This window comes from Lissotriton helveticus, chromosome 2_1 (assembly GCF_964261635.1).
Source record: "Lissotriton helveticus chromosome 2_1, aLisHel1.1, whole genome shotgun sequence".
Lineage (NCBI taxonomy): Eukaryota > Metazoa > Chordata > Amphibia > Caudata > Salamandridae > Lissotriton > Lissotriton helveticus.
In genome coordinates this window covers 451,831,018-451,844,775 of record NC_136059.1, presented here as the reverse complement: position 1 = coordinate 451,844,775, position 13,758 = coordinate 451,831,018, and the positions used below count along the sequence as shown (strand labels likewise).

At 45.1% G+C, this 13,758-nt stretch overlaps 1 protein-coding gene across 1 annotated transcript in view; it reads left to right on the top strand.

Annotated features, from left to right (window-relative positions):
- DHX29 (DExH-box helicase 29) overlaps positions 1-13,758 on the top strand; it is a 980,951-nt gene that overhangs the window by 782,758 nt on the left and 184,435 nt on the right. The window contains exon 14 of the mRNA XM_078675085.1: positions 9,510-9,650. Coding sequence (XP_078531211.1) covers positions 9,510-9,650 — 141 coding nt within the window. The remainder of the gene's footprint in view (positions 1-9,509; positions 9,651-13,758) is intronic.

The following is a 13,758-nucleotide window of genomic DNA, read 5'->3' as shown; positions in this document are numbered from 1 at the left end:
TCCATCACTTTTCCAATGTTTTTTGCTCTACCTCACCCATTCAAAAGAAGAAGAGAGACTCATTCAGCTGGATCCCAGGAGAGCTCTGAGTATGTACACTGATCGTACCAATGACCATTGTGTGAACGATTCGCTCTAAGTGGAATTCTCCGGTACAAAGAAAGGCAAGGTAGCGCAGAAAAAGATTCTCTTACAGTGGATAATCCTCTGCTTCAAAACCTTCTACTCATTGGCCAAGAAGCATCCTCTGAAAGGGCTGAAAGCTCATTCCACTGGGCAAGGCTGCTTCCAATGCATTGGCACATGGAGTGCCTGTTCTTGACATCCACCAGGTCATGACATAGGCGCCCGGACAAATGTTCATGAAGAACTACCTCCTAGATCATGGATATTCGCCAGCATTTTCCAGTGGGGCCAAAAAGTTTGCCTGTCATGTCACAGAGGGCTGCATTGATGCCAGCGGGGTGGCAGGTGCTGTCCATGTATAATAGCTACCCAGGCCACTCAGACAGTGAACATAACAACTGATTTGCCTCTTAGTTCACTATTTTCATTGTTGCTTGAATGTTTCCAGATTCATGTTTGCAAACTATCACCTTCTCAATGCACTGATGTACTAAAGTGAAACGCTTCTGCATTTTGTTCAAGTTTGTTGGAAGATGTCTTTAAAAAAGAATGTGTTCCTAATGTTAAGTGGTGCAAGACATCTTTACTTCCTTTTGTTTACTTTAGTTAATAAGTTAGTTTAGTTTAAAATAAATGCTTGCCTTTTTAGTTAACATCTTTCAGAATATTAGTGCTCCCTCAAGTAGACAGCAGTCCAGTGCTGCTGTTGACCAGGGGGCCGCTTGTAAAGGTCAGGAGGGCCCCATGCAGCCCCAGGGACGTACTTTGAGTATCACTGGACTATGCAGCCATGTCCGATAGAGGGGGGACTTTCACCCACCCGATCCTGCAGGTCGTTTTGATCTGAGGCCTCTCAACAGGCCCTACACCTTTGGGAGGTACTGCTGTGGTATCTATTCTAAAGGTGAGAAATCTGTGGTTAAAACTATCTATCAGAAGAACAAGTTACTTGTCTTCGGGAATTCCCGTCCTGGTGGATGTTCTATCTAACTTCATATTCCTCACTGCCCTCCCACAACCCGTTCTGTGTTGTTTTTTCTTTTTGTCATCTAAAAAGGTCCCAAATTAGAGATCTGCACACTGGTACCCCGATTATTTTTAGTGTTCAGCATTAGAGGGCACAAAACAGTCAAATAAGAGACTAGCATTGGCACACAGGGTTGGCACTTGGATGTGGCTTTGTTCCATCACGTCTGGGGCAGTGGGAGGCTAATGTGGTGCAGCAGGGCACCACCTAGTAACTGGTTCTTCTTAAGCCAATATTAATCATCCATTGCTTATTGTAACTACAGCATAAGTACATCAAAGAGTCACTGACATTAGATTTATCGATTATGGAACTATCATCAACTACACACCCTTTATTTTCTAAGGATCAAGATACATTAGTACAAATTAACTAAGAAACATTTGAGCTGTACAACTTAGATGCCCAACTATTGGATGAACTGCTTCTAAGTAACTCTTTGACTTAATAGATGATCCAACTAACACAAATGACAGTATATTTAGCTGTATTAATTCCACACAGACAACTGCCATAAAGGTGCTGAGTTGGCAATCACACAAGTTGCAATAACAAGTTGCTACTTGTATTTCCAACCTGGACCTCAAACATAACAGCCTTCAACACTGAGTGGACTCAGTTTCCGCAATATTCACATCTCAGAACTACACTTGTTGCTCATGCACCCCTATTGTACACAAACTTTGCACTATACATGAAATGCTCGCAGCCAACGCACGCAGCTGGTACTCCGCCAACGCACCACCGGTTGGATAGCACCATGCCAGGATTCCTGCCCCACCTCCACCTTACGTTACACAGCCAAGGAACTCCTCGACCTGAACGTCGAATGTCAAAGCAACTGTGTCTCCTCCTCCCCACGCTCCACCAAAAGATCACTCAGCTACCAACACTGCAACCTTTCCTGAGACATAACCTACGAAGGATCCCGCACCACTCCTGCACACACAACCAAGAGCACCCCGCAACCAATCCATTGCATCCTGCTCAACGCCCGCTCACCTTGCAAACACGCCACAGAAATCTGGGACACTATCATCACCCTCTCCACGGACGCTATCTTCATCACCAAACCATGGCTCAACTCCTCCTCAAACCTCGACATCACCACCGCCACTCCCAAAGGCTACAGATTATACATTGAGACCGCGCCAACAAATACAGCAGAGGCATAGCCATCATCTTCATGGAAACCATCAGATGTACCATCACCAACGACGACCCCACACTGCTCATGGAACAGCTCAACTTCTCACTACAAACCTATGATAAGAGGCACCTACAGATCTCCAACCTCATTGCCCCCCCCTTAGCAAAAAACTCTCACCACTGCGTCATACTTGGTGACTTTAACTTCCACATCGACCCCCAACCACACCAACTCCATCGCCCTCCTGGAGAATCTGAACAACATCGGCCTCACCTAGCTGTTCACCAAACCCACACACAAAGCCTGACACATACTCAACTCCATTTTCACCTCCAGGGACAAAATTACATTCAGCAACACCACACAACTTACCTGGACTGACCACACCATCTTACACTTCATCACCGGTGCCCAGTATCCATCACCAGGCACCAGATCTCCCCCCACCGCAGCTGGAGCAAGATCACTCTAATTCAGTGGTCACAGGCCCTCACCACCTTCCAACTCGAGGCCTCAACAGACCTCGACCAGGCTGTCAAGAACTTCAACGCCTGGATCACTGACAGCACACACAAAGTTGCCCCTCTGAAACCTACTAAATCCATCAAGTTCTCCAAACAAGCCAGCTGGTGCACCCCAGATATCAGGATATCTAAGGGTAACTGCCACCAACTTGAGAAACAATGGAACGCCACCAAGACCCCTCAGACAGAGCAGCGCAGAAAACAGCTCTCAGCACCTATTACCTGCAGATCAGAGTAGCCAAGAAAGCAGACATCACCACCCGCATCGACTCTGCAGCCAACCACACAAAGGAACCCTTCAAAATAGTCAATGAATTCTACAACCCAACAGCCATAGAGAACACCATTGACTCCTCCCAAGAACTCTGCAACACCCTCTCTGACTTCTTCCACAGGAAGATCATCAACATTTACAACAACTTCAGCCTCCAACTTACCACCCTCAACCCCAATGACCTCTATCAACCAGCTATCATCAGCAAACTCATTACCACCTGGTCTCAACTCACAGCCCTAACCACCTCAGCCATCATGTCTTCTATCCACTCTGGGGCGTCCACCGTCCCCTGCCCCCATCACCTCTACAAAATTGCAAGCACACAAATCATCAGACAATTCACCAGCACCTTCAATACTTCCATCTCCATAGCAACCTTCCCGGACAAATGGAAACACGCAGACGTCATACCATTCCTAAAGAAAGTCTGCCCTGACCGCAGCAATCTCAAAAATTACTGCCTGATCTCCCTACCCGGCCAAAGTACTTGAGAAAATCATCAACCAGCGGCTAACCAAAGTCCTGGAGCAAAACCACCTACTGGATGAGTCACAGTCAGGATTCTGTGCCAACCACAGCACTGAAGCCACACTGATTGCCACCACAGACTACATCAGAACCCTCCTTGACGGTGACACTGATCCTCCTTGACCGTTCTGCAGCGTTTGACACTGTCTCCCACAACATCCTCATCAACAGACTCTACAACATAGGTATACAGCAAGACGCTCTCAAGTGGATCACCTCCTTCTTTACAGGACGCACGCAGAGCATCTGACTGCCGCCCTTCACCTTCGCACCCAAAGACCTCATATGTGACGTACCACAAGGATCATCCCTCAGCCCCATGCTGTTCAACATCCACATGACCCCCCCCCCCTTGCAGATGTCATCAGATCCCACAGACTCAACATAATCTGCTACGCAGACGACACTCAGCTGATCCTCTCACTTACCGAGGACTCCTTCAATGCCAAAACCAAGTTCTGCAACACTATGTCCAACATAGCCAAATGGCTAAGAGACAGCTGCCTCCAACTCAACTCTGAGAAAACTGAAGTTCTGATCTTTGGGGAAAACACCTCAGTTTCAGACCACTACTGGTGTCCTGCAAAAGTTGGACCTATACCCACACAGACAACCATCCACGCAACCTCTGCATCATCCCCCACAAGCAACTGACCATGAAACAACAAGTAAATGCAGTAGCCTCCGCCTGCTTCCACACAATCCACATGCTTTTCAGAAACTTCAGTTGGATCCCAAACAACAGCAGAAAAACCGTCATGCAGGCTCATAAACCCGTCGCCAGCCGCCTCGGTTATGGTAACATCCTCTACATACGCTGGCATCTCCACCCAGCTCCTCAGAAGACTCCAGACCATACAGAACGCTGCAGCCAAGCTCATCCTGCACAAACCCAAACATACCCACATTGCCTCCCACTTGCTCCCCATCCAGAAGAGATACCAATTCAAGATCCTCATGCACGCCTACAAGCCCTCCATGACCTAAGACCTGCCTACACCTACCACCCAGATGTGCTCCCCAACCTCCAGTGTGAACTGGAGTCAAACTAAAAGGCACACAAGAGTTTAGCGCAGAAAAATGGCCACTTTCTAGAAATTGTATTTCTAAGCTATTAATGACAGATCCACCTTTACTACAAGGGAGGATTTGTCATTGTGAACACCATGAGGCTGCTCCACTTTAATCCACCACTGCAGCTTAAAGTAATCTTAGCCATTCCCCCATGTTAACCTATGGGGAAAGCAAAGCTCATAGGTAGTGAAAACACGCATGGGGGTTCTTCACTACCTGGGCAGGGAACACCAGTGTACCTGTCCTGTCTCCACCTACCACTTGCTCCAACCCCAGGTCTCACTCTAGGGGTGCTCTGGTGTTAGTGAAAGGCACATCCTGCATTGGCCAATGAGTTAGAAAGGCTATCCTGAGCATAAGTGCAAATGTGCACACACAGGTTTTCAATGGCAGACTTGAGACATGGTTGAAAGGCTATTCTTGTTGGTGGCACAATCAGTACTATGGCCCATTAGTTGCCAGCGCAGTACCTGCCATGGGTATGTGGTATACCTCTGTTCAGGGTACTCACAGGTACAGCACCAAAGCCAGTCAGGTAAGCACCACTTCCTAGCATGTGTAGGAAGGAGGAGAGCAGTTTCATACTGCATTACAGTGGGTAAGCGCCCAGAGTCCTCGAGCCATGAATAGAGAATCAGCAAAACCCATGGGGGAAAAGCAGAAGGTTTAGGGAAACACTACCTCAAGAGTATCAGGTCTAACAATTGTTCTCTAAGGGAGGGGCCACAGCACATCTTGTGGGTCGAAAGACTTCTTCGAAGAAAAACAACTTGCAAGGATCTGAGCCCAAGACTAGAGTTCAGGTGTTTGCTGAGCATGTGAGCCTACAGCACTACACACTATGGACAGATGCTTACACAGTAAGTAACGTCATCCCTATGAGTCAAACTTTGCTCCTCGTATCTCCACCCCTTGTGACCCTGCAACCTTTTTATTTCCACTTCTTGACTACAGTGCTTCATTTGTTAAAAAAATACGTACGTCCCTGAGGTTTTTCTTAGGCAGCCACAACCTACTTCCTCCACTGATGTGCCTAACTTCCACGGTTTGAGCCACCCACTTCCGCCACTGGCATTGTGCCAGCTTGTACACCTTCCAAAGCCATTGGTGCACTCACTAACAAATTATTTGTCTGAGGTAGGAAGGTGGGGAATCCAGGGTTTGTGTGTTAAGGCTTGCGTTAATTTTTACCTTAGAGTGTTAAATTTTTTTTTGCTCGTTAACATTCCAGAACAAACCCTAACATAGGTGACAAACGTGAACCAAATGAATGCACACATACAAATAAACTAAGCAGAATCACATTTTTGGGATCAGCGCCAGATGGTAGCCTTTGAAAATGGTTGCCCTGACCTGAATTGCTGTAAGTGGATAAAGCAAGTACCTTGGGCCTCATTTATGAGAAATGACGCATCGCTGCGTGAAAGCAGCGATGCGTCACTTCTCAGTGCGCACTCCTTGCGACATTCCTGATGCGTCATATTTAATGTATGACGCATCATGTCGCAAGGAGTTACAGATACTTCAGTATTTCTGACGTTTCTGTAAGCGCAAAAGTGACGCATTGCTGGAGTGTGTCACAAAAGTGACGCAACTCCAGCAATGCGTCCTTTCACATGGGGCTTGAAGGGCCTGCGTCAGGCATACGCCTGCTGTGAGGCAGGCGCAAGATTTTGACGCAACGGCGTCCTAAAAGTGACGCAGTGAAATCTCATAGATTTCACTGCGTCACTTTTACGACCCTTCCTTGCGTCGATACGCCCCCCTTGCATATATTATACCTGGCGCAGGTATAATGTGGCGCAGGGGTTTACAAAGTGACGCATCTACCTAGATGCGTCACTTTGTAAATATGGCAACAAGGCGAATTTTTTACGCCACTGGTGCGTCACAAAAAGTGACGCACCGGCGGCGTAAAAGTGACGCACAGCCTCATAAATGAGGCCCCATGTATCTTCTGGAGGTTTGGAGTAGTAATCCCCATGAGACTTGTTTGGAAACATTGGGTGCAGATAGTGCACTTTACAACTCAGTTTTTAAGTAAATTTGCTAAAAAGCTATATGCTCTAAAAGTGCACTCATGTAATATTCTGTCCTTTTATGTTCCGCTTTGGAGGAGGGCAAAATCCACATACATGCCCATAAAACCTCTTTCTGGTGCCAAAAGTGACAAGTTAATTCTCCTTTCAGAGAGGTGAGAGCAGCCGTAACTGGACCTAACTTTGGTCCACATTCACTCAGAGCATCAGCTTCATTATTCAGACATAATTAAAATTGTAAACGCTCCCAAAGTGAAACATTGCCTGCCCAGTGCTGAGCTGGGCATTACAATTCATGGGTTTTACTTGCAGTAGGCCACCCTCTAAACATCACTTTAAAATCAAATTACAATTTAGATCACTCTTACCTTGATCTCACTCGTGTCGTCTTCACTTTCTATCATGGAGGTGAGAAGGTTTAGTCGCTGTGTCAGGTACTTGTTAAGATCACTCTGGGCGTAGGGTATGTTGGTTCCATTACTGAGGTGGCCACAGTGACTTTGCCCTGGGTTTGAATTTTGAGTGCCATCGTGATTCCATGAAACTGTTAGCCAAGGCCGCTCTCGGTCACTCCGTGGCACCTGCCAACAGTGCCCGGCTGTCTTTCCCTTCTACGATCTCTGCAAAAGTGCAGTGCAGTACTACTCTATCAAGCATGAGTGCCAGCCCATAACCATTACTGGGAGTCGATATAATGTTGTACTCTGGTCTCACCTTGTTACATATTTCCCCAGCCCCATAACCTCATTGTTGCCAGACTCCCAGCAGCAATAGTCTATTACTTAGGTTGCACTAAGTCTTCTTGGTGCTTAGCGGACTGTCTTGCAGCCCTGTTGTAGAAATAGTATTTAAGAGAAGTTTATCTAGCCTGGCTGGTGGTGTTCTCATTACTGGTGTTCCAGTTACTGCTGCTACTGCAATGGCTGGTGTACAGGGCAGTGCCAGTGCAGTGCCTAGCAGTTGCATTGGAATGGCACTGTTGCTTCTGTGTGCCAGCCAGTGGTGGGTGCGACAGTACTGTGTGTGCTCTGAACGAGTCTGAACTCTCAGGTCCTAGCCTGCCCCTAGTTGGTTCTTCTCAGGGGTACCTAGTGCCGCCCCAGATTCGTTTTTGGCACTAAAGTCTGGCATTCCAGTATTACTTACCTTTAAAGGAAGGCCCACTCTGATGCCATCCCAAGACCATTACTGCTAGTCCACGTGGCCACTCCAACCAGTACTGGCTGCTCTAGTGAAGATACTCCTCGTCAGGTGGCATCTCCAGGTTGCGGCAGGCAGCAGGCTGGGGTCCGGTTGCGGCAGGCAGCAGGCTGGGGTCCGGTGTCCTGTACAGGTACTGGGAAGTACTGCGGACGGCACCTGCAAGAGCTAAAGAGGGCGACTGGCTGTGGGCTGCGACCTGTGAGTCCAGACAAGCAGCAGCAGAATGAACAGCAGCGTGGTACAGCCTCCCAGCAGTCATGTGCATTGCTGACTAGGCCTGTCTGTAGCTCGGTAGTGAGTGGGAGGGCTGTGGTGGCAGCTGTGCTTTCAAGGGGCATTGCTGGTGAGGTGAAGCAAGTTGATTCTACCAAGTCCTTAGTGAGAGAGAGCTATCGGTCTGACTCTTCAATGTCAGATTAGAATGCCAAAGCAGTGGATCAGGATCAGTGTAGATCACTGGTTACCTATTTCAGTTAAGGGAACAGAAATAATAATTGGAGATTGCATGGGTTGTGCTAAAACCAACAAGTTTCAGGTCAGTAAGTAGACGTAGGTCCAGGTTTATCAAAGGTTTGCATTGCCCTTGTGTGACGCGAGGTGACGCAAGGGCAATGCAATCCTTAAGTCAGTTTTACCGAGCCATGCAAGGCCCTCTTGCGTGGCCATGCGTGTATTGGTTAATCTGAAGTATCGCAGAGCAGCGCAAGTAGCTGTCTTGCGTTACTCTGTGGTAAGAAGGCATTGCATGGATGGCGAGTGGCTGTTCACATCTATCCACCAATGTAATTTGGCATGTTCATAGATTTACTAAGCAAAGCAAACCTAGGAATGTGTCACAATTGTACACCTTCACCGATAGAAGTGCAACAGGGAAAAATATCTTTATTTCACCTCGTTTTCTCCTCTTTGTCATTGTGCTTCATTCTAGAGGAAGCATTCTGCAGCACACGTAGAAAGAGAAAAAGCTTCTAAGGATTGTGTTTGTGCAGGAAGGTTTCCCTTCCTCCACAAAAATAATCCTTGGTGTAACTCAGGGACCCTTGCAGAATGGTGCAAGTGTGCCTGTATTGGGGCATGGCAGCCACAAGTGGACTAGCACAGAGAGAGAGGGCAGGAATGTACCATATGTTGATAAATATAGCACATTCCTGCCCTCTCTAGGTTGTCTTGCTGTGTTGCTCTGTGTCAAATCTTGATAAAGCTGGGCCCAGATCTTGGTTGTGAGTTCGTATGCTAGGACCTATCCTTTTATGTGTGTATTATATTGTATTATACTAAATAATTTAGCTCTTGTATGAGACAGTTGATGTTCAAGAGGATAGGAGGATTTGTTTATGGGGTTCTTTACTGGATATAGATTCAATTATGATATCAGTCTTGCATGAGGCTATAGTTTTAGTTACATATCATTGGACCCATTCGTGCCAAATATATGTTCTCCAGCAAAGAACAATCTAATAGTATAGGAATGATTTAAATATGATAAAAGTATATGGTGCTTATTAAAAAGTAAGGGAAACATTTTAAAAGGGTGATACAAATAAACTCCGCTGTTTTGCAGGTTTTCCATCTTGAAGATTTGGTAGAGGAGACTGGTTTTGTTCTTGAACAAGATTCTGAGTATTGCCAGAAGTTCTTGGAAGAGGAGGAGGAAATAACTCTTAACATTTCTGGCAAAGGAGGAGGAAGCAGAACAATTCAGGTACATTTGTGTGTTGTATTTGAAATGCGCTGCTCTGTAAGCATAAAGTTGTCATCTGCAGGCGCAACATTTTTAGCTGTTATACTATCACAGAAAGAATTAGTGCGTATAATTTGCCACTACATCTTCCCCTGCTGTATACTTTACTGATTCGGTGGCATTGAAATTAAAGCATTAACCCTTCCAGTTCCATACAAAACTCCATTATTCATCTTTCCTCTTTCTTCGTGGATTTTATTACTTAAAGGGTGTATTCGCAGACTTATGTAAAGTCCTAAGAACTGGCTCGAGTTTTAAGTAGGCCTGACTCCATCTTGGGTACTGTAAGTTGTCACCTTTTCCTCATGTATGAAGGATCATGGTTATGTCTGCTATTGATGCAGATGTCGTCTGACCGTCTCTTGCTTAGAACTGTGAAGGTGTCAAGTCATTTAGCTAATGGCATAGATAAAGTACCTGATGCGACATCAGTCTGGGACAAGTGACTACTCATCACCATGTCAAGGTCAAATAAGAACAAATACAGATATACATCCAAAATAGTGTAGTCTAAATTGACGTCCTTTCACCTTATATGTTCAGAAGGAAACATCTGGGACTCGCACCTTGATGAACATAATCCATGTCACACATTCCTGAACTTATGGCAGGAATTCCAATCTCTGTTAAGATTTGGTATATAAGGGCTGCCACTTGATGACATGTCAGGATCGCTGAGATTATCACACAAGATTCTGCCAAAGATGTTCTCACCTACTACCAATGCACTTCGAAAATGCTGCATTTCGCCTGATGTTGATAAAGCGGAGTCCTGGTGGAAAGCTGCCACAGCAGTGCGTTTGCCCTTCACAGGGAACACTGCCTTCACACTTCCACTGATGACAGCTCTTGCTATCAACAAGGTATGCAGTGCATCGCTTCTCCCTGAGAAATTCAAGACTGCAAGTTACTGTACTTTTCATGCTCTCTTAGTGTAGGGCATAGCTGTAGTTTTTAGGGTGTTAGGTTAACTTGGCATTTTAACCATGTTAGAAATGTTCATTTTATTCTTGTTGCTCATAACGTGCCTTCTTGCTATTTATATCATATTCTGTGTAGTTATTTTAGAAATACTAAGAAACAGGTTCATCCTATTTTAATAAAGGCTTTTAACTAAAAGTGTATATTCTTCTTAATGCAAGGTGTTTGTGATATTATGAATACCAAAATAGGTATTGTTTCTGTTACCATGGTGCCCCGGATCCCTTTGTGGTAATTATTAGTAACCCAATAAAAATAACTCCGCTTCAACAATGTATTGGGTGGGGTTCTGCAGTGATACAATAACATTTCTTTCACATTCAGCGTTGGTGCATTGAACCGAGTTTACCTGCGTCACCTATGGGTGGGAAAGCAAACCTCGTAGAACCACGCCAAAGTCGTAGTTTATGCAACACGAGCAAGTGTTATGTTACTTATTAATTTTTCTTTGCCAGTCAAATTGATATATGGGAGAAAGTTTATCAGTATATGCATGAAATGGCTACTGTATTTAGGCCTATAGAATTCCTATGAATGTATCCAATTATAGAACAGTTCAGGGAGCTATAACTGTCTTAAAATGTAAATTCATATATCCTTATTTTGATAGATGCATTCCTCCTATTAAAAATACAACCTTGTTACAATAGTGTATGCCTCCATTTGTCACTTTGTCTTCAGTGGCCATCTATGTGTATGTGGATATGTCTACATATGTTGTGTATGGCCTCAATACAACGGAGGATGCCGTATGAAAAATTGTTTTGTGGAAAACGCTGTATCTGAAGATCAAGGATAGCAATTTAGTGCCCTAAAGTCTGCCTCGCTATATGTTGATATCAAAACACGAGTATGCTTTCTTGAAACAGTAAAATACTTTTTGTTAGTTCTGTCATCAAATCTTGCCTTTCAGTTTCAATTGTGGTTTCTCTAAATGCTACTATTTCTCTCTCAGTCATAGATCACTGCAACTCTCTAGCAGGGGTTCTATCTGGGTCTTTACTACAGAAAGTGCAATGGGCATGTCTACCTCTTGTTTGTGCCCCCGGGCACTTTGGTATTAGAGAAGGGAAAATATATGCCTCTGCTTCCACATCTGTAATGTGGATCGTGTTTGCGTGAAATATGTGCCAGCACGATCACGAGGGAGTGTTACCTCATTAAAATGGGGGCATGACCCCATTCAAATAAACAAATCCTTTGTTAGGAGGTGCTCTGATATCATATCGTCATCATATTGTTTGTGAAGAGCAGTTACATAGGGGCATATTAGCATGGTCTGGCGATATAATTATCGCCGCTTTAGCGTCCTTTTTTGGGAGATAAGCGGCGATAATTATATCGCAATATCATCAAGGACACGCTAGCTTGTGTTTCCTTGATGTAGAGACCGTTTTTTCACATCCTCACCTCGTATCGCTAATGAGATGCAAAGAAGGCGTGGCTGTGAAAACAACACATGAAAATATCGCAAAGGCAGCTTCACGATATTAACAAGGAGGGGCAGCGATAAAAAGAATCGCGCTACCTCGGCCTTAATGCTGGAATTTAACATCTGTTAAATTCCAGACTAAGGCATACTAATAATGGTAGGTGGGTTATGCTGACATGACCACAGGGTCGTATCAGCAATGTTATTGCTGTTTTCCATGGAACATTGCTGGAAAACCAGCGATGTTCCATGGTAAACACCGCTATCGCTGAAATATTATCGCCATAGCTCTATGCATTGTAAATATAACGTTATCATGGCAATAATTTTCAGCGATAGCCGGCAATAATAATACTATCGCTATGTGGGGCCATTATCGATGGCCCTTGTTAATATGCCCCATACTTCCTTATATTAGCAAGGAAAAGAGGTGGCACTCTGACTGTAGACCACATAGAGGTGGTGTGCACCCAAAGCGGCACCCTTGGGAAATGGTGTACGGAGCTACTGTTTTTTTCTACACCACTGTTTTGCGCTACGTGCTCCATCCTGCTTTGGACCTTTAGCTAGAAGTGCATACCATGCTTGTGGCCCAATTGCTTGCAGGCATATAGTTGACCTTGTGTTAAAAAAACATAACGTGACCTCTCTCTCCCAATTGACTAGGAGGTCTTTGGCTTTGCGATTTAGTGCCTCCTTCTCGTAACATCAGAGCATTAATTGTGAGATTTTGCTTCTTTCCATCCACCGGTCTGAGTAACGAAAGGATTCTTACTCTGATACCCAAGATTTCTTCATGTTAATTACAAAAGTTGAGGCTCTAGATGTCTATAGTGTGTACAAATCAACTAAACTTTACTGTCTAAGTTACTGGTCTTGAACTGGAAGAGGTTCTTACAAACCCTGTCTAGGTGTTTGTAAGTGCTAAGTGATCAAGCCCCCTACACTCAAGCCTCCTCTAGATTGAGACAGTGTTAATTTGTAGCCACCAGCATCTAGTGAGTTCATTCATCCTGTCTGCTGATAATCCCAAAGTCCAAATTCATAATTCCAAAAGGCAGTAGGTGATTGATTCAGCATGTCATCAATTGCTCCAGTGTCATTCAAATATCGAACCTTATCCAACTAAGCTGCAAATGGTTTACGTTGCTTAGGGTCTTGGGCAACCACTGCAATTTCAATTTATTTTTATTTGCATCAGTTAATTAAAACCATAGCTAAAAGAATAAATAATAATAAAAATGTCATTAAAATTATAAAAGTTTCTCGTGCCTGAGTCATTTTTCATTCTTGTGGCTACCGTTGAGCAAGGACTCTCGACTCTGGGCCTTACTGCCAGGACTTGTTGAAATTTGGTGAGGAATTTGATAAATCGACATTTAAAGGTGGGGTCATCTGGACTTCATTCAGTCAATCAAACCGCATTTGTAGAGCGCAGCACTGCACCCCTGTCTGGGCGCTGTTTCTCAGGCGAAGAGCCAGGTCTTGAGTCTATTTCTGAAGTCTGCCAGTGAGGGGCCTTTACAGAGCTGGATGGCCACAATGTAGGAGGAGGAGCTGCCACTGCTGGAGCTGCCACTGCTGGAGCTGCCACCGCTGGAGCTGCCACCGCTGGAGCTGCGACGGATGCGGGGGGTGTGTGCGAGGGTGAATGAA